The sequence below is a fragment of the Lissotriton vulgaris genome, chromosome 8 (genome assembly GCF_964263255.1).
Source record: "Lissotriton vulgaris chromosome 8, aLisVul1.2, whole genome shotgun sequence".
NCBI classification, from domain to species: Eukaryota; Metazoa; Chordata; class Amphibia; order Caudata; family Salamandridae; genus Lissotriton; species Lissotriton vulgaris.
The window spans coordinates 172246549-172268873 of record NC_141696.1 but is presented as its reverse complement, the minus strand read 5'-3'; the positions used below and the strand labels follow the sequence as shown (position 1 = coordinate 172268873).

The 22325-nt window shown below is 44.0% G+C and overlaps 1 protein-coding gene across 1 annotated transcript in view; it reads left to right on the top strand.

Moving 5' to 3' along the window:
- Positions 1 to 22325, top strand: part of TENM4 (teneurin transmembrane protein 4) — a 1632468-nt gene that overhangs the window by 1397433 nt on the left and 212710 nt on the right. Inside the window, exons 14-15 of the mRNA XM_086933907.1 lie at positions 5198 to 5412; positions 6510 to 6720. Of these exons, the coding sequence (XP_086790033.1) occupies positions 5198 to 5412; positions 6510 to 6720 (426 nt within the window). The remainder of the gene's footprint in view (positions 1 to 5197; positions 5413 to 6509; positions 6721 to 22325) is intronic.

The following is a 22325-nucleotide window of genomic DNA, read 5'->3' as shown; positions in this document are numbered from 1 at the left end:
CATCTTTTGCCTTAAACATCAACTCAACCAGCTTCTCAAGAATGTGAGTGCAGCCAACCAATACCCTGCTTTCCCTGAATATTTGTGCACAAACATTCAACTGTGAAGTATTACACAACCTGCTACAATTCATACATAAGCTACACATGTTCCTGTTAAACAGTATGTCACATTCTGAAGAGACTGGCCTCTGTCACATCGCTTAACAATTAAAAGAAAAAAAAAAGACTCCAGTCCTATTTGTCCTGCCTGCCCTAGGGTATGTGTTACCCAATTGCAGAGTAAAGTGCCTATTTTTTAATTATCTGGCGAGTTGGCGGGGGTCCAAGAAGCTCTCATTCAATCCTGTAAACAACTCCTGCATTGTGAAAATGTAATGCATAAGTATTATTTCCTTTCATAATTTCCCCAGCTTTTAAATTGGTGACGAGGAGTTCCGCGTACGCCCGCCCCTGGAAGCGGACGCGTGAAAACGCCTCCACCGGTAGGACAATGTCAGCCCAGGAAATCCAAGGGCATTTTTGATTAGTTGCTTCTTATTACTCCAGATCGTCCATCTCATTTATCAACTCAGTGAATCCTTGATTGGAAAGAAAAATTGCTGAGATTTGTAAGAATAATGCAATTAAATTGGCTGTGCTAGGCTGCTCAGAATCACACTGGACATTTACATTCAGCGCCCCCCCCAGAAAAAACTAAAAATTTGAAAAAGTCAAAATGGGATCTGAGCAAGGGTGTGCACATCTGCAGCAGCTTTGTCAGATGGAATTGCTTTGCTATTCTGTGGGACATGCTGTTTATTACAATTGATATTTTTGGTTCTGATTTAACCCCTCCCCTGCTGGTGACGGAACCACTCCGTCACCAGCCGCGGTCACGTCACGGCCCGCTCGGAACGCCTGCACGGCGCGGATTCCGCGCCTGCACTGAGGGTTCCATTGAGCGGGCGGGCCGTGACGGAACCGCTCAGTCATGAGCACAGCGCAACCGCGGCTGGTGACGGAGTGATTCCGTCACCAGCAGGCGCCCTCCCTGCGGCCCCCTCGCCCCCTTAGCACTGCGGCGGAATAGCCGCCGCAGTGAAGGGGTTAAAAGGCACAGGACGCTTTCATTCCACATTGCTTTAGTTTGGGCAAAAGCAGAACATGCTTTAGTGCACAATGCCAAAGTTCATGTTCCTTATTTCTCCATATGTTCATGTAAACATGGCAGCCCTACTAATGTATGCTTCAGATACCCTTTTTAGAAATTAGTGCTACATTTGACCCTCTTCACTAGGTTGCAGATTCTCTTGAGCGCCTATATTAACCTCATGCGCGCTAGCGGAATTCCGCTCCTGCGCTGAGATTTTTTAAATCGCACTTTACGTGACGAGCTGGGCTCGTCATCAGCGTGCGAGGAGGCTACGCCATGACGAGCCCAGCTCGTCATCAGCCTGGAAGGGGTTAAGTATATTGCCTTATGTCTTCACATACAAAAATTATGCTGCATGATAAAAAGATTGGTAATCTTTCTAGCTGCAATCCCCGACCCCATCTTTCTCATATTCGCTCTTGCTTTTTGCCTCTACCTCTCGTCACCATATTCTATGATTTCTACCCTTTTCTCCTCGTTTCTTTAAAATGCATTTAGCTATCAAGAAAAGTCAACAGAATAGTTTCTCTCCAATATATGGACATGTAGTCCAAATTCCATACGCTACCAGTGTTCTAATTTATTCGACTCTTTGCATATTAGATTGAGTCTATCTCGCCACCCACATTATGTGAACTATACCTTGCTAGGCCTATAGTTTTTTGTGCAGACTACTTCACACCTTTCATTGTTCTCTACATTCAACTACAGAAAAATAATACTTCATCTTTTACACTCAAATAAAAATAAACCTGATGCTTGGCCCTGCATCTGATGGTACCAAATCGCTGGAAAAACATGTTGCAGATAGAATGATTACAATTAGATACATAGTTCATATTTGGTCAAATTATATACTTTGATAGTTCACTTATCAAACCTGAACCGTTAAGTCGGCTTTATAGGCCAGTTCGATTAAGGCCAAACATATCGTGTTTTTAGAATAATGGCCTAAGGTGGTCGCCAACGGTGTTCAAAAGACACGATGCACACTTCTCGCGGACTTGAGAATTTAAATCCCACTGCACAAGGGTTATCGAAGGTCTCTCTATTCGGAACATTCCATTGATAATTTTTATGTGTAACGTTCCCCCAAGTGAGTAGCGTCCAGTATTGCCTCCTGCATTTCCACAAGCATTCCACCGCAAAGTAAAGCAACATGTGGTGCTGCATGGTTACATCCAGGTCTTGCCTGATGCATGGTGTTCCTGTGCGCTGAAATGCGGAATGAGCAGTAGGAGGTTCAGTAGAGCGCGTACATAACCTGCATGCTTTTTAAATAATCTTGAGCACCAAATTCTGTCAGTCTGCATGTTTACTGCGACCTTTTGCTTATGTTTTTGAGGCCCAAAGTTGATTCTGATACTTTAGAGATGAACACGGGCTGCATGCCGCCTGGCTACAACACACGCCCTCTTCCTTCATCCCCATAGAGAAGCTGTTGGCATTGTAGGCAAGGATATTGCGCATGTCCCCCACAGAGCGCATCCAAAGGTGACCGCATCATAAAGCTGCATCAGTAGGAAAAGAAAGTGTCCTGGCCAATGAGCATGGCTTCAAGGAGAGTGCGCTCATCACTGTCTTGATGGTGCTTCTTCTTTTTCTATAGATGACATTTCCACTTACAAGTATCAACCTAACTTATCAGGGGTCTTGTTGTACGTACATCACCTTGTACCATTGGTTGCCGATTGGCTCTTAGCGGTGGCCTATTGTTGGGGATAATCTCCTATGCTTCGCCCTTCCATCTCGCACCAGACTGATTAGCTCTACCCAGCGTCTCACACCATAAACAGTGTGGCCCAACCATGCTGTGGCCTTTTGCAAGTTCTTTTTACTATATCTCTCCTAGTATTTCTTCAGTGTCCATTACTGTATCAGACGCAGCCTATCCCGCCACTCAGGTAGGTACCAACCCCTGGCAGTCGGCCATCTTGTTCTGCTCTGCCTGACCAGCAGGTGTTGATAGTTTCATCTCTGCTTGCCTCATGCCCTCCATGCTCCACTCTCATGAACAGCCTCCTCACTTCACCTGTTTCTCCTCCGATGTTCTAAGCATTTGTGGTACTAAGCCAAATGTTTTCACGTGTGTGTCACCGTCTTTGTGTTCTGTTTGCGTTACCTCTCAGTGTGGTTTTCTGTGAGTACGTTTCATGTCTGTTTTTGAATGCAAACTTCCTGTTTCCATAACCTGTTATGATCAAAATGGAAAGGCAAGAGCAATTCTGATACGAACGCATTTTGATATTTTATGTCGTTTATGGTAATTGGGTGATTTGTTCAGATGTTTTATAAAAATGGATCCTCCAGACTCCTATGCGAAGATGTAACTATTGCAGTGGGTGTTATCAGGAACAGCTGGCACACATAAGTGAGGAGAAAGTGAATGACAGCTGTCAATTTTTTTTATTGCTTAGGACTCGTTAATGCATCATCTTTATGGGAGTAAAAAAAAGACAGGATATCAAAAGTAGGTACGAAAAAAGTATTAGATGTATCAGAATAGACCTTTTTTGTAACCCAGGGCGGCCTGGGGCTGGAAGTGATGGGCTTTGAAAAGGCGTGAAGCTTTTCATACCATATTCCTAAATCTGTGAGTCAGCCTGTAATCCAAAAGTTAAGACACAAAAAAAATCTAAAATACCAGTAAAAGGATTTACAGCTGTAGCAAGTCAAAATTTTGTTTTGTTTTCAAGCACTAGAAAATGGATCCCATTGGCCTCTCATTGACCATGGATCCATTAGAAAGGAGGTTCTTCTCCCTACTGACTCCTCATAGAAGGTTTGTTGTTTTGAAAGGGGTGTGCCTCATTTTTCTGTCCAAAGGTTTTTTGTTGTACAACCAAAAAGGCCTTACTCAAGTCATTAGTGAACAAAAACAGTTCAATTCATTGTAGGTTGCTGTTGTAAGAAAGCATTGCGGTCCTTTAACCAGGTCGTTAATAGTGTGTTCCATCTGCAGAGGACATTAACTGTTGTTAATTGCCTGCCTTGTAATTCCGATAAAAACGCATAATGCAGGAAGGGTATGTGGCAGATGTTAATGCACAGCAACATGCGAGCAACAGCCTTTTTAGCACCTGGACCCCTGTTATCACCCCTCATCGGCAAATAAACACTTCTTCTCCGTCTTCTTTGTGTCCCTGCTACTGCACCTAAAATGTAGTCAAATAACACTAGAACGCTGATTGGGTGAGGCAGTCTTATTGTCCATACATGGTGCTAATAAGCACTAGTAGGATTTACATTTAATTACTTATTTTGTTGACCAGTTGTCCCTTTGAAGATTATTTACTAGTGAAAGTCAGTGGCGGCCGCCTATCGTAAGTGGTAGGGCGGCTGTGGGGAGGGGGGGGGACAAGGGTTTGGGGGGGCAGTTTGAAATAATATAAAGAAAAAAAATAAAACTTAAATGCTTCTCCGCTCCCGCTGACGGCCGCCTCGCTGCTCCTCTAGTCTTCTTTGGGCCGGAAGGGGATGGGCCCTCAGGGCACTGGCTCCACACCCAATCCAGAGTAGTCCCGGGATTGGTCGGAGCGGCCATGTTTGCAGCTCAAACGGTGCATTGGAGCTTGTGCCTTTTCTCCAAACCTGCATGTGTGTTTGTCCGTCCTAGAACTGCCGGACAAGCACATGTGCATTATGAGGGCAGTCTACCCCACCCTATAGTTATTGCAGGGCTCAGACAAACAGCATAAATAAAATGAAAATGATAAATAAAAAGGAATCATCTGCTGGCACAGGCTGTGGGGCAGCGCTTCTTCGCCATTACGGAGGACCCGCCCCTGATGAAAATGTAGTTTACTTCAATCAATCCAAATCAAGCCTTTACCTCCCTGTTTACTGCATACTCCAACCCCGCCAGCTGCCATTTTCTCTCTCTGACCTTCGCTAAATCTTTTAGAGCACCTTGTGTGACCGATTCCGAGCAGGTGGTGGACCACGCTTTTACTACAATCATTAGACGGCACGGCAGGCAGAAAGGTTGCTTCTTAATTCCAATGTTTTGAACCGGTACCTCCTGACATACAGACTAATCGAAGCTTGTTTTCCTGTTTGGTAGGTAAACCCAGTAGTTTCTTCCCCGACGACAGTTTCATAGACTCAGGAGAACTCGATGTCGGGAGGCGGAGCACGCAGAAGATCCCTCCCGGCATATTCTGGCGATCGCAAGTCTTCATAGACCACCCTGTGCACCTGAAGTTCAATGTGTCTCTTGGAAAGGCGGCCCTGGTTGGGATCTATGGACGAAGAGGCCTTCCCCCTTCACATACGCAGGTAAGACCGTCTCCTTTGCAGAACTAATCGTCTCCATTTTCCCCACTACGCTGTTCTATCAATGATTGAGGCTGCTTTTGTCTAGGCCAATTAGCACTTGTTGTCCTATGATGTATGCACAGGTACACACCCACTGAGCACTTAGGCCCTGATTACGAGTTTGTCGGACGGGTTACTCCATCACAAATGTGATGGATAGCCTGTCTGCCATATTTCGCGTTCCATTATGTTCCATTGGATATAATGAAACTCGTAATACTGCGGACGCAATATCCGTCACATTCGTGATGAAGTGACCGTCCACGAAACTCATAGTCATGCCCTTTGTGTTTATTGCTTATGTTTTTGTTTGCCTGTATGTTTTTTAAGGTCAAGGGTTTTTTCCCCTAGGGCTAGTATGTCTTTCACTCTAGCCATTTGCTTGAATCCTGTGTATTTGGAAAGCAGCAGTCCTGATCCTCTATTTTTAGGTTTGATGTGTAAATTCTCTTCCACCATTCATGCCAAACATATTGTATTCTGTACTCTGGTCCAGCCTCCTTCAGCCATTGGCTCAGGAACCTTCAGCTATAGGCTACAGACATTGTCATGCACATCTTGGATCAGCCCACAGGAGTATTTTAGTCTCTATTTCTTTCTATTGGCTGTAGAGTGAGGGGTGCAAGAGGGATGCCTTTACTAACAATTTTCTGATAGCAGGGGATTATGGGTGACATGGGCTGTTGGAAGATGGCTGCCCATAATGGAAAGTTGGGCCACAACTTGAGATTTACCAAAGGCTTGTAATGTAAATAAATAAAAGCATGCCGGAGGTGTTCTTTTTGTTAACTGATTTTTTTATAGAATGAAAGTCTTGGAAGTTGTCCGTCTTCTGACTTTACCCTATCAATTGCTAATGCTAACTTGTAGTGCACTAAAAGTAATGGCTAGAAAGGCATGGGCAGGCAGGCTGATTGCATGTTCAAAAAGATCCTTTGCTTTGTAGACATATTTGAGTGGACATGTGTTGACCTCGTGCCAAAACAAATGGCCAATCTCTGTGTCTGTGACATTTTTGAGTACTCATTTGAAGTTCTGGTGATATTCCTTCTGCGCAGTTTGACTTTGTGGAGCTCCTTGATGGAAGGAGGCTGCTGGCCCAAGAGGCCAGGAACCTGGAAGGACCTCAGCGGCTTCATCGGGGCATTGCACCATTGACCAGCCATGAGACGGGGTTCATCCAGTACTTGGACTCAGGGATCTGGCACCTGGCCTTCTACAATGACGGGAAAGAGGCAGAGCTCGTGTCGTTCCTTACCACAACCATCGGTAAGTTCCCATATTTAATATCTAAGTGAATGAATGAATGAAATTAGATTTCTATAGCGCGTAGCTACCTTGAAGCCTCCGAGTGCTTATGAACCGGACCGACAGATAGACACATCCTGTTAATGCGTGGTGCTAAAAAGATGGGTTTTAAGAAGTTTACGGAAGCGACACAACTGTTTTGTATTCAACTTTAAATATTTTGGTGTGTCTAACGTAGTTTACTTCACTTCTCAGTTTAAAAAGTCTTTGCACACTATTTCAATATAAACTATCCCATGTTGTTTGAAATGTAAGGGATCATTGGAAAATAGGGGTGTAAACACATCTATGCATCATGCAAGTAAGTTGCAGCCTTCACCCAGGACCCCATAATGCTAGTTAACAAATTTGAGTTTTGTTGAATTCAATTTTCATATATAGTTTACAATAAGAATAAGAGATTTCAGCTGTGCTGTATGTCCAAGAAAGCTCCTCTCCAAGGTGTTTTGCACTGAAACTGAGACAGTAACAGCTCCTGTTGTTTAATCGTGTGCATTGCTTCGTCTGTCAGCACTGAGTTATATTCCGGTAGTATTAATATTGCAGTTGCATGTATGTATCGCTGCAGACCACCGATGAGACGCCAGAGTGCTTGAGCGCATGGGTATTATGGATGCGGCTCTGTTGGTAGTATTTGCCAGAAGGGTGTTGGTCTTTACTGTGACACTTGCAAAGTGTTTCTGTGTTGTGCACAACGATCAGAGTTGTGCTCATATTGTGACGCATGTTGCTGCCCCCGATTTGATTCCTAACTCTCCTGTGAAGATGTGGAAGTTCAGGATTAAACACGGCGAGCGCGTGCTTTATGCACTCAATGTCATTCTAGCGCGTGTCACAAGGCAAGGCTCGTTCCCTTAACCCCTTCCATGCTCATGACGAGCTCAGCTAGTCATGCAGTACAGTGCTCCTGTGCTCATGACGAGCTGAGCTCGTCAAGACCACACCCGTTTTTATTGCTGTCCAGCACAGCAGAGGAATCTCTCAAGCAGCGATGTGGTTAAGCCGAGCAATGTTATTGCTGAATTGCAAATAAACACACAGTAAAGAAGAATAGGGCTTTGACCATCTGTCAATACTGATTTGAGGCAGATATGCCACTGGGAATTGCAACCTGTACTCCTTTTATGCACCCGGAAACGCAGGGAGCCTCCGGGAATGCCAAACTTGCATCTAGAGACCCAGCCAGCATCAAGCTTCTGCTCAGACTGGTCACGTGACCTAACAGGAAAAGACGCCATTTCACATTCTCATAAGCCCTCCTTTGTGCATTGCGCATGGCCAAGTAACACAAACCCGCCAGAAAGACGGATCACAATCCGCATTTATAGCGGTGTGGGTGGATTTGTCCAGCCTGAGCCTTGTCGGTTACAGCACAGTATATGTGACTGAGGCCTCACGATCATCACGTTTGTGGTGCTAAATCTTTGCTGCTCTGTATTTGTATCACAGCGGTGTGACTGTAAAACAAGCCCTTGACTGCAAACACCTTCTTTTCATTTATGACCTGGCTGCTTGTGCTGCAGACAGTTTCATCATGTTCGCGGCGTGCCATCGTTCAACCCCCAACTTGGAAATAATTCACTGGCCTGCTCCCTATAGCGCATGCTTCCTCATCCGTCCGCTTCATTGAAGTTCATGCCTAGTCTGAGGATGAATGTCACTGCTTTAGCCTCCATTACAGTGGCTGACCACTGCATTCACCTGACCACGAACAACCGTGCACCGACCATTACAAGACGACAGACATAGATAGATAGATAGATAGATAGATAGATAGATAGATAGATAGATAGATAGATGGATAGAATATATTTAAATACAAACAGCGGCTCCTAATTATTGGTTCAGTCTCTTGAGAGCTGAAGAGGCCTCCTTCATTTAAATAGAAAAATATCTGCTGCAGGAGAAGTATGCTGGCCATTGGGCAGCCAATCTCCTGAAATTAAGGGCTCCCTGGACAGTCCAATAGGTCTAGAACTCCAATGAGTGTCACTAGGGCAGCAGAAACCAACATTACTGCTCTTAGCAAAAGAGGCCTCTACGAGGATCGAAATAGAAGATATGTGTAAGAGAGAGAACCTGTCTCGCCTAAAAGAGACAAGTTTTGGGGGCATATTCTGCCTTATCTGCGGGACATAAGATGTGTTTACATAAGGAGATGGGCCTTGACGGTTAGACTGGGGCAGGTCCCAGCCCTCATGAAATGGAAGTTGGCAAGGCAGGTAGGGGATGAAAGCGTTAAGTGTCCCTTTTGCCAAAATGTATCATTGTCCTTTTTGCACTTATAGTTTGTACATGTTTCGACAACAGTAGAAAAAAATTGTTGTTGCCAACTTTCAGAATGTTACAGGTACGTCACACAAGAGATTTGATGAGAGTAATCTTAAGGTGCGAAAATATACCATTGTGCTATGCGCTGTAGAACTTCCTGTCTGTTGTTTATGAACGGTCAATAGAGTGGAGTGACCCACAAGAATAGAGCTATTGAATGGAACACAGAGGTCTGCGTATACGTGGAAGTAGGTCCCATTGGGTAACGTGAAGCTTTTGGGTCCCCTTAGTTATAATGGCATATTTGCAAAAGTGTACTCTATACTGCAGAGTTTTTATTCATTATAAGAGGAATTTTTTTTGCATAATATCAATGTTGACCCTGCCCAGTGTTTACCCCCCATTGATTTAACTGTATTTTGCACTATGATTGCTCAAGACCAATTGTATATATTTTAGTCATTATTGTACATCTGCATAAACATAAATGTATGCTGTACCGCCATGATTTTATTTTGTATAAAAGTAGTGGTATTTTGTATAATGCCAATGTTTAAATCGCCTGTTTGCTCTCTGCAAAAGAATAATAGTGTTTTGCACTAATATTGCTCTATTTTTGCACAAAAGGGACTGCGTGTTTGCACAATAACAATATTTTCTCTGTATAAGCTCATGACCAGTCATATATTTTTGAGGAAATGTTTTTATGAAAGAGCATTCCAGTTTGTACTGGGAACTGGACAGATTATAGTGGGTTTTTTCATTGGTTTATTGCTGCTGCTTGTTTATTCTGAAAATAATTGCTCCTTGTTTGAATGATAATTGAGGTTGGTGAGCATTATATTTCTATTACAAAAAAGGTGCAAGAATTTAGTGTAATAAGAAATATGTTTTAGGGTGCTTTGGTACTTTTTTGAAAACAGAATGTTGTATTTGAAATTGACATTTTGTATGAATAGGAAATGTTTGTTTTGCCTTATTGGCATGAACTGAAACTGTTCATAAAAACGGTCTATATTTTGACACATTATCAAATTTCATATCTATATTTGAGGTAAAACTCTTCCAAGTGCCTTCTCATGCTCATAAACAAAACGGGCATTGTCTTTAGGTTGTACTGTGGACAAGTTTAGCTGTTCAGGATACCTCATTACCAATTCATGGTGCAAGTGTAGCTTATACAGAGAGAGTGGGCTTTGGCTCAGCCCACTTCAGCTATTGGATTTCAGGGGGGTTTCCTGGTTTTTCTGTTGCTTTAATTGCTGTCCATTTAGGGCATGGAATTGTGTGGGTTGTCCCTCTGTCCCATCTGTGTTCCTGTCGGTAACGGTGCTCAATTAGTTCTTTTGTTAAATTGCAGAATCAACAGGGCATGTAACTTGTATTTCAGTAAGAGTCCTACCATGGACTTACTTTTTTGACACAATGACATTTTAATTACTGGCTTGTGGCTTTTAGTACTTTCGAAGTGCATGTTATTTTTACAGAAGGCTAAGCTAATTTTCTAACCGCCTTTTCATTTTATTTCTAATTACTTTGATGTCTTGATAAGATTGTTGGACTTAGTTTTGTTCGTAAAGGAATGACCTGTGCACACACACTGCTATATTGTGCTGCTTAGAACTTTTAAGGTCACCACTTGCAATGCAAGCTTCATTTTCTGTCTCCTTTCATGCCACTCTTCTTTCAGGGTAGTTGTAGCCTAGGAGGTTGCATCATGTCATTTTCTTTTTAGAACAGCCTGGAGCAGAACACGCAAATCTGCCTAACTATTACCAAATGCTTCCCCTGAAAGAAACAGAAGGTTCTCATTGGCACCGCATGTTTATGAAAAGTGAGACCTATTGGCTTTGCCGGTTTATTTTTCTTCATGATGTGTCAGACAGACACGCCAAACAGTTCGACACGCGTCATTCAGTTATTTGAAGGTTTAAAAGATCCCGCTTTCACATTCCAGCTGTTGCGTACAACTGTCAGGTTTGGAGGTGTTGCCCCTGGACTGGTCACAAGCCGGTCATCGCAGAGTATATGATCATGGTAATCTGGATGATTTTAGGCGATGTAGACTTTATATGTTACAATGGTTTTCGGCTGATGGGCGGCTCCCCAGTAACGCAAGCAGTGTGCGGGTAGACAGCGCCTTCAAAAAAAGGTGTTTTAAATACGTCGGCTAAGGATCCATATTCTAGGAGGCCATTTTGAAAGAGAGTAAAAGAAACACTCTCACATTTCAATGTTTGTTTACTCAGAAATAGCGATAACTAAACCTCAACAGCATCAAGAACACGAGACAACTTTTTGCCCCCATTTTGCACGCCACAAAAATGTTTGGGTGAAAACAAAAATAACACCAGTCTGATGCAATGCAGAGAAACGCATAACATAAATGCAGATGAACCATAAATAGTTTTAAATACTGATCTCCATGACTGTTACTTACCCTGCGGATTCCTGCACCCAAAAATAAAATCCGCGTCATACGGCTTGATGGAGCTGCTCTCTATACCAACGCTGTGTGTGCCCCTGAATGTTTCTTCTGATGCATGTCCTGTGCCTCCCAGTGCCTGTCCATGGGCTCCTGACTGCCAGTTGTGCACAAAAACATATGTTTCGCCAGTTTAATACTAGCTGCATCAGAATACATACAATTTACCATCGTTTATTTTCTAGCTAGTATTTGATTTGCTCACCTCTTTTTCCTGTGACTCAAATCATTTGTCAGCTTATCTGTCTTTCAACCATTTATATTATAGAACAGTGGTTCTGGCACAACCTTTAGTTAGTTCACAGTATTAAGGATGTTTTCATTTAGTATATATCCTCTAGTGCAACTGTACCCAAGAAAATCACACATTATATTCTTCACATTCTGATGCAGGAAAGTAACCCTCTGATAATAATTTAATCATATACCTATTGATTTAGGTATAAATGTATCAGAATAATCGTGTCTCTGAAAAGGAGAGACGGTGCAGAGAACGTGATATTGTTGAAGCAAATGACAAGACAACGTTTTAGCAACCCAAAGACCAGAGCAGAAGTGTAATTTGGCTACAAAAGTAAGGAGTAGTGAAGTAAAATACTCAACCCCTTCTCCTTGGTTGCACCACCAGCTCTAGGGCGGTGCAACCAGTGTGACCACACCGGGTGCTGGCTTTAATTGAAGGCATCATGTTTGTAGTATATTATGGTTTTAAAAAGGCTTGCTGCCTCCTTCCTGGCTTCCAGCAATTTTCGGCAGCAATAAAAATGTCATGATGACTCTGGTGATTAATGTTCTTCCTAGAGAGAGATCAGAATTTTGTCTAGTGGAAGTTTTGACTCATGGAAAGATAGCTCAGATGGTTAATGTACCCGCTGCAAAGAGCATGCGCCATGCAGATCTCAAAGTGCACATAATGTAAATTGGTCAGTGGGCTACTGCTTTTGTCAGAGACCCTTTTGTTACTTTCAGTTTATAAGTTAAAATCCTAACTTAGAACAGTGAGCTATTAACTGTCATCTAAGAGCTGCTTACAAACTGCAAGGTATAAATTCGAGCGTTATGTCCCCCCCTCCTCCCATCCCCCAGTCTTTGATTACCCTAATGTCCCAAAAAGTGTTTTTTTGAACAGAAATCAATTCTGATTATTAAGGAGAATCCCCAACCATGGTATTACGTTTAAAATTCCAGGTATTGTGTTTCTCCAGAGCAGAAGTGTAATTTGGCTGCCAAAGTAAGGAGTAGTGAAGTAAAATACTCAACCCCTTCTCCTTGTAGATAAAATGGTTAAAGTAGCAGTCCAAATACACGCTAATGACATCAACGGTTTGGACCCTGAATATTGACTACAGAATATTGTGGCCCACTAATATCGTAAACGGAATATTGGGGATCAAAATATTGAAGTATGTCGAGAGTTTCAATACCTAACTCCACTTCTATGCACCTTGACAATAAATCTAGTTTCAAGGTACATAGATGTGGAGTTACAAATAGTAAATTAATACATCCCTATATGCCCTTAACCTTCAATATTTTGTCCATCAGTATATTTTGCCCATGATATTTGATACCTTATTCTTTTATAACATTTAGATACATGGATTAGGATCACAGGGACGCCGCTTCAGTTTTTTTGTGGCTTTGAAACATTGTTGAGTCTAAATCATTTTCATATTAGAGGTCTTTATCAGGAATTCCTTCTCAAAATCTGAACACAGGTGATGTGTGTCCAGTCGGCACATCATGAACAATCCGTGCTTAATTTGAGACGGTGGTTTCTGGTGCCCGACACCAGCACTTAAATGGCAGCACTGACACTTATGACAGTCTGTCACCTGGTGGCGATGTTTGCCTAATTTTAAGATCAGCACAAAAGCAGTTGATTATTTATTGCATATACATTAAAAATGACTAATACCTGCCACACAAGCCCTTCTTATAGCGTTGGGGGCCTGGAATAGTCTGAATGGTCACACTTGTAGGAGATTGATTGATGGTTGGTAGCTGTGCTGGTAATGTCACTGGCTGCGCTGGTATGGGTAATGTATGGCGCAAGCTGCAGTGGCCCCTGATGAGGGCCCTGGCACTTCATTTTCTACATTTCAGGCACTGTGAACAATAAGAATTCTGCTGCTCTTTTGAACTTAGTACATGTGCAGTTTGCATGCACAGCTCAATTGTTCTTTCTAGTTTACTCCACAGCTTTGAGTTTTTTTTCGGTACGGAGCGACTTCTAGCAGTCTGACGTCACAGCCATGAACAGCAACATTCAGGTTCTACATGTACCATCGTCGCATGCACACCACAAACTTACCCACTCATTTTGCTGCTAAACCGCTGCTGAGTTGTGCTCAAGCACAGGATTCCATTAGCGGGCCTTAAAGGCAGCCCGCGTGCAGCCCGCGTGCAGTGCGCCGCCATGTTGGAGAGCCCTGGCGGCAGTCTGAAATGTTTCCTGATAAATGCAAATTCTAATGATCACTTGTTGTTCCATTTCCATCATGACATTTCCTGGTCCTAAGTCGAAAGACTCCCTGTTGTTTTCGTAAAAGTGGAGGCATAATGCACTACCCATAGCAGCATCCCCCCTGCCTATCAAGAATAACTCCGAAAGCCCGCCCCTCCCCCCTTCGTAGGGGGGGCGGGGTAGGATGTGCCTGGGAGGTGACTCAGATGGCAAACAGTTTCTGCATTTATTAGACTGTTGCGCTGAGACCTTGAAAGATCATTTCCTATAAATAATGGTAAACACCATTGTTCGATGTCGCAATGACAAGATAAAAAATAGAAAAAATATTATGAAGTAGATGTGTGCCTCTAATGGCTCCTTTTATGTCGTTTCTGATGCCCTGAATTACAGTCCAGGAGCCATAATAGAAGAATACAGCGCTGAGCTGTAGGCGCGATAAATTAACCTTCCGCCGCATGACATTGGCTACACTTCCAGGAATCTCTATTAAGAAGCACTTCACAGGAACAGTGCCTGGTGAATTCACCTCTGCCCGCCAGGGATGATTTATTTTCAAGCAATCTGGTATAAGTGGAACAAAATAGTGAGCTGGGGATGTTCCAGGGTCAGCACATTTCAGGCGAAGGATGCAGGCCAAAAATTTGTTCGCTAGAAAGAGGAACCAAGAGGCTCAGCGCAACATCTGCCGTGCAGGCCAGGGCTCATAGCAGCAGCTGGCACGGCCGGGTGGCGGGATGAGGATCCTTCCTGGCATGCTGCCTCTGGCTCCTGGCCAAGCTAGGCATGGAAGAGGCAAGGTGTTGAGTGAGGAGCAGAAATAACAAACAAGATCAATGCACCGTTCTAAAATTAGATCAATTAAGCATTATTGCCCTGTATTGAGGGCGTTAACTACTGGCATTTATACGCATGATAATTCTGAGCCCAAGCTGGAAGCAAGGGCACGTAATTCAGGAAAGGGGACATTAACAAGTTTAGCATCTGCAAAAACTCTGGTAAATGCCAGTGTTTTAGGCCTTCTGATTGGCTGAACCAATCTCAACATGCCATTTGCGGTGCTAATTTCTTTGAAGAGTTCTCAAGTGGCTCGTGGAAAAGTTTCAAGGCATGAGTAACAAGTAAAATCGTTTTTTTTGGCAATGCTTTGTAGCATGAGGCAAAAAAATAAAATAAACAAAGGCATGATGATGTGGCCGCTAATGGTGGGCGTATCTTTTTGTAAGTACACTCATGCGTGTGTGCTGTTTTTTTTTATTTACCAATCCAAAATGAAATGGTAAATAAAAAATAAAAAAATGAAACTGAAGTAGTGTCAGTGCCCTTGTTGGTAAAGTGAAGGGGCCAGTGGCAATTTGCAGCGTACCCCCAAATAAAAAATACATTAAAATAAACCACGGGGAAAAGGAGTGGGGGGAGGGAAAGCAACAAGTAGTGGGTAGTTGAATAAATAAAAAATAAAGCCAGGGGAGGAGGGGAAAACCATCACAAAAGGGAGAGAGCAACAGCGCGGGTAGGGGAGAATCACACGAGGGACGGAGCAACGCGGAACTCGTGGGAGTGGGGCACTGTTAGGAAGATGCACACTAGGGGGAGAACAACAAAGAGCTTGGGTTTGGATTTTTGGCAGTGAAGAAGCAAACGATGGAGGTAGCTGAAATACATGTAGTTTCATGGTGTGTTCAACCAAACAGTAAAAAATAGTTTCCAAAAAGTGAGCTGATAAAAGAGGATACAAGTCAGACTATTAAAAGGATGGCAAAGAGGTTGTGCTCCAGGGGAGGGACAAACACAACAATAGGAAGGCACACCATCGAATAAGAACCAAACAAAGGAAAGTGACAATACAGCCAACCAATGTTTAGCAGCGGTGGGGCTGTGCACCCACTCTGCGTTTTCGTGAAACCCTCAAAAGGTCTTTCGCAACAAGTCAGTTTGCGCTATCTGGGGGGCGAGACCTAAAAATGAGATTTGATGGCACAAAGCATTTTACCCATGCCTATTTGTGTAAACTCTCACCTTAAAGCCCAGCTCCTTCCTCTGAATTATTTTTTCGTTTAATTGGAATGGTTTGAAATGAAGTAAACGAGAATGAAATTCCAGAAGTGTGGACCCTTTACTGAAGGGGTGTGGTCCATCACAGGGGCTAAGTACCTATTTGGTACAGAGAGAGGTGTTTTAAAATTATCCAGGAGCCTACAAAATTTAATATTCTAATCCAGATTATTCTAAAAAATACTGAACCCTGTAACTACAGACTAAGTGAATAGGAGCACATTGCACCTAAAATTAGTACATACATTTTTTAATGCATATTATATCATTTAGCTGCAGCTGGACCCTTAGTACAGCATCTAAAGAAATACTGAACGGCTGCTAAACATTGCATATACTACGTAGATGCCAACATCTAGAGTTCTGGAGAAAAAAGAGGGAACTTAATTTTACAGAAACCTTATTACCTTGCATTGAAGTGGGGCAAATGTGAACAGAGAGAGAACTCAAATGAGATCAGAGGGAGCTGGTTTGGGGGTATTAGAAGTCTCCCGTCTGCACCGGTAATGTTGGTATGCATATATTTATAGTTAAGTAACCAAATATAAAAGCAAGATGAAAGGCATAGTGCTTCCAGTGAAGACCACTTCCTGCTTCTATACAGCCTTCGAGTAAAACTCTTGTGTTTGGTGGTGTAGGCAAAGGGGCACAGTGTGTTTTTTTTCTATTTTAAAATACTGCAGTGGTTCTTGCAGGCATAACAAGCTGTATGGTTTTCTGTTAAATAATACATTGTTTTTATCTGTTGTGTAGAACTCTCACATCCTCTGCCTTGGTCCTCACTAAATAAAACCTCAAAAACCTTCTGTAGGGCAGTGCTCTCTAGTGCCCTATGCCAGTGCTCAAGGAACTAAAACAGACCATGTTCCTCTATGCATTCTGGTAATGTTAGTCATGATTTTGTAATTGGATGAGCAGGACTCCAAGTCCCAGGAATCTGAGAAAGACCTGGATAGGAGGAGCTATTCTTCCTTGGACCTGGTGAACATGAGCGCTTTCCCAGAATTAAAGGGCCAGTGGTCCATCAGAAAAGCGCCTTATTTTCCGAGAGGCCATGCCACCTTGTTTTGGACTTCTAGAAACAAATTCTGCATGAGATAATGTATGTTTCTTACGGGTTCCAAGGCACAGGTGAAGCAAGTGGTGTTAAAGTTTCCCCTAAAGTCTCCCTTAGCCCCTTGCCCGCTCCTTTAGTATAAATCATACCCACGCTATTTGTCGTTCCCTCCCACCCATCTAATGGTTCTGTTGATTATTTATTGATATGCCCCCTCTCTCTGACAAATAGTTTGATTTGACCCTTGGAGGGTTCTGCCTGGAGCTGCCCCCCCCCCCTGTGCAGCCGTCCTCCGCCAGTCACTCCATCCAAGATGGCGGCCGCCTTTTGTCCGCTCCCAGCCTGGGCCGCCTCTGCCCTGTTGCTGCGTGAATGCTGCCTGTGTCCCACCGCTCGGCTCCAGACATCTCTCTCAGATCCCCGCAGAGCTTCAAAGCGTCGCAGGCTGTGCTGTGTCTCAGCAGCTGCAGCGAAGCTGTTCACGTTCAATGCCAACCCCAGCTTGTTCCCCATCCTTCAAAGACCCAGCTTGGGGGTGGAGGCGCGCCAGGGGAATTGTATTGTGCCATTTGTATGGCTCGTAATACGTCGACGTTGGGTGCTGAAGCACGTCCCCTCGCAGAGAAGAATCTACACCTTCTGGGGCGTGGGGCTGGAATGGTGGTGGTTTTGTTTTTAGTCTATATGGGAAGTGTTTTCATGCCGTGCAAGAATGGGAATTGAGGCCATAAGCAGTAGCCATGGAGCGATGCTGCCTACTTCTGAACAAATGCACCCCATTTACGAGGAAGGAAGCGGGCGAGCAATCAAGGCTGCCAACCTGAACAGAATGTACAGTTTTTAAAATGCCCAGATTCTGCCTAATTCTGCTAGACTGAAAGCATAGCCTTTTTTGTGCTTCAAAAATCAGTAGCCTCCCGCCTGAATCTGGTCTATGGGCATGCATGCAAGTAGCCCTCCCTCTCTCCACCTCCTTTTAAAAGTACTATGGGGGAAAGTGTCACAAGGACCCGGATTAACCCCTTCGATGTGTGTGACAAGGTCAGCTCGTCATGGGCGTTACCTGCGCTGTGCGTGTGATGAGTTGACCTTGTCACGTAACACGGGATTTTTAAAATCGCAGCGCTTAGCGGGAAAACCGCTAGCGCGCATGCGGTTAAACCTCTGTCTTCTATACCCTATGGTTTGGAAAGAGACATATTAGTTTGATGATAACCGAGCTGCAGGGCTTCGGGTGTAGGTTGGGGTGGTGTCTAGCAGGCTTAGGAGCATGGGACCTCATGAGAACTCGTGTTGTTTGTTCATTTCCTGTGTTGTGCGAGTATTTGTTCGCCTTTGTTTTGTGTCACCTGTTTGTCCTTGAGATGTTCTGAACAGTTTCTCCTTGCTGGCAGTCAACAGACACAAAGAAAAGCATGTGGCTGGTCCTTTTATGAATGGGATGCAGTAAATAGAGCCGTGTTAACCCTGTGATAACGCGAGACATGCCAGCACTAGGCCCGCCAGTCGTCACCGCAGCCGTACAGCAAATCCCTCTGCCCCCACTACCCTTTCCATAAGCCGCACTCCTCATGCAGAGACAGCTGAGCACACATCCCACAGTATCTGATGCCTGGATTAACACCAGTGAATCCTGCTAGACCCTGGAGGTCAATTAGCGCCCAACTTCTTGTGCGCCTAATGCGCGAAGAAGTGCACGGATTCTCAGCTGTTGCACCACTCTGGTGCTCGCTCTCGCAAGCGAGGCATCCCAGGCCTCTTCCTTGTGGGATTAAATGTCCCGCATGGATTTATTCAATCGTTAGGAAACTCGTAAGGCGACCCTGCTCCTTGATGGTCTTTATTTTGCTCCTGCTCACGGTTTTCTAAGTCCTCTTTCTATGGCCATGCTTTTCACACTTCCGGTTAAACTGTCACTCACTGCTCTGGTAAACTACGCCATCTTGTGCTGTGCTGCATTGAAGAAAACTAGCCTTACAGCGGTGTGGCCAAGCACCCATCAGCTGGTTGGCATTTCTCTGCACTCAGTACCGTGTGGATTTTAGAACCAGTTGACCTCTGCGTTGTCCTGGGCTGCCTGACTCACCTGAACAACGCATGTGATGCAACTGGCCGTGCCTGAGTGTTGGTAAAATGGAAGCAGTGCTACTACAGCCCTGAGATAAAGTATTTTACCCTTTCATCTGCAAGGTAATACTCAACGCTGGGATCTCCATTCACGAAGATGTGAAATCTTGGTACCTACCAACATCACAACCATGAATGCACCCAACAAGATCTCACCAACCGACCACTAGTTGGCAGATGGCCTTAGCCATCGCGATCATCTGGATTCACTATTGCAGTGCGGTCCATGGTGGCCTCCAAAGTCAATTCACGTGTCCTGCCTCATCTGTGACCCCTTCGTTGGTGCAGCTCTGCTGAACACTGTCGTTCATGCAGTGACATGATGCTCAGCATTGATAAACCTGGAATATTTAGCAGCTCTGTTGTGTCTACACCATCCCATCGGGTGAGTGCTCAAGGCCGGTCTCTGGATTTCGGCTGTTTCTCCAGCTGGTTCAGTGCCAAAGTACTGGATGAAACCCGTTGGTTCCCTGTTTCAGTCTTGTCTACATTCCATCACTCTCCGGGCTCCATCTGCAGACTGACTTCTGACTGTAGAGTTCTGGCAACCTGTCTCTTCCGACAAGTGTTGGCACCCGCTCCATGAAAGCAACTTTTCAGAGACTGGTAAACCGTAGCAGCTGCTTGTTCCCCTCCGTCCGCTTCTTCATCACCGTGAGCTTTTAGAAATTGCACTCCGAAAGCAGACCTGCTATATAAAAACAATACATACATACGAAAATTGAACTTACCAGGATGTGGGGTTCAACTAAGCTGGTTCCGCACACTTTGGAATGTTATTATTCATGTGAACACTATACATCATAAACCTAATTTCCTTTTTCACCCTTTACACTGTGTATGTGTTTTAGTGCCCTATTCATTGAAAAAAAAGCCATTCAGAGCCTACGCAGTACCACTATGGGGTGCCTTACCTCGTCTAATGGACGTTCCGGTCCTGCTTAACAAAAGGTCTTAATGTTACCCAACTCAGTAGCATCCCTGTTTTTGAGGCAGTTAGGATGAAGTGAAGAATCAGTGGGTTTCACACTCCCCTCTGAGGTAGATTCTCAGTCCCAGGGGTATCTCTTAGGTCAGTGTTGCACATAACTCTACTTTCTTTACTTTTGTCGAGGACTCTCACAATATCCGCCTTCATTCGGTGCAGTTTTGACACCTACAAGAAATGTCATTTAATGTCAACTTCTCATCACTGGTACTGATGACGGAAGGAGAACCATCTAGGGATTTAGCCTGACCATCCCTGGTGGGTTCTTGCTTGACAGTGGCCCCACATTGTCCATTTAGATGCTCAGCCTGCGTAAACAACCTATGAGGGACTGACCCTCTTACTTGCTGGACCCATGAACACCAAAAACAAACAGCCAAACACGGGCATCATTAAAATGGCCCACTCAGTTAACCACTTGTAGCAGGAGAACCAGGTAAGACCGTAAATAGTATTTTCCTTGTGTTTTACTGGCTTTTATTTTGGCCTACTTTGACTGAAACCACTCTTGTCAGAAAAAATATTTTTAAATATAGCTGGGATTGTAGTGCAGGTTACTGACAACCTCAGACTGCTGTCCCAGATAATTCTACTAGGAAATATTGTACTGGCATTGCAGGATTTCAGCACCACAGCTTGACATTCCATAATTTAGGAAAGCCAGACAAAGGAAGGTGATGGCGTCTACTGAGTGAGCATGTGGAATTGGCCTCTAGTTTGTCCACAGCAGAAGTAGCCAGTTACCCATCAGACTCTGTAGGGGACAGCAGCACACAGCATAAGATGGCGGCTATGCTTCACATTGTCCCAGCAGTCCGGTGCCTGGTTTTGTAATGGCGGTGGGACTAGCCAAAGAGCGAAATTACTTTTCCCGCCATTCCTCTTTATTAATAGGGGTGTGCCAAATTCCTGTAACTTGCTTTTGAGTAATTGCATAAGATTTCAGCAAAATTACGTGTAATTACATGAATTGCAAATCTGTAATTTAGCTCCGTATACTAACGCAAAATGCATCCTTGCGCCAATATTTGACACAAATGCATTTCCCGCTAATAAAAGTGCAAGAAAGAAAACCATTGTGAACAACAGCCAGGTGTGTTCTGTTGTTCCTGTACATTTGTTGTAAATGTTTAGCGCACATGGCGTATAATTACGCAAAGTGGCGTAATTTGGGGAATTTTGTGTAACAAGCATAATGTGAATTTCCCATGCACGAATTATGACTGCATAATTTAAATTTGGCCCAGACCTAATTATTATCAATATAGTGAAAGAAGTAGAAGATGAAATGCAGATGAAAAGAAGAGAACGCTTTTTTTAAAATTGCAAACTCGATGTAATAGCAATGTCGGGGGTGGGGGGGGAGTGGAGGATATAACACGTGTCCCTGTGCCAATAAACTTGTGCTGCTTTATCTTAGAGCGTCATAAAAACTTTTTAGTTGGTCTGTGAACTTGGCAATAGTCAAAAGGCATTCCCTGGAATCACTTTTAGCAACCCAGAAGATATTTCTAGTTTCACCTCAAAGAGTATCAATCTAGTTCGTGCTTGGTCGCCACTGCTGTGTAATCAGCTCTCAGGACGCCCCTGCCTGTTTGCTCTCGGTAAGTAAGGGGCTTTAAAGCACGTAGATCTGTGTGCTCAGCGCGCCTCGGTATAAATAATGTCCACATTATTTAAATCAATTTACCTGCCGTGGTAATCCTGATGGAAGGCAGACCCTGAATACTCAATTGCGTGTCATTTGGTTCCGGTTCCTTTTGTCTTCTGTGTGTGGCTCGAGATGAGTAGAGGTCATTGGAGAGCTCACGAGCCCACATTCTGGATTCTGAAGATGTCATAGGCTGACCTCCGGTGCCTTTTGTGCATAGTTTAAATGCAGTGTTAGCATCACTCCAGACAAGTGTCCCCTCATCTGAACTCGTAGCCAAATGTGTTACTACCTCCATGCATGATGTGGTTGGGTTTTAAGAGCAGCAAGATTGAATAAGTAAGGCTTGTCTTATCAAAAGCTCGTATACCCAACAAGAAGGTACATTTCCGGTCTTAGGTCTCATCTATAGGAGGGCGTCATGCACCGCTTCGTTCCAGTTTACAGTCCAGGTGACCAGTGTTA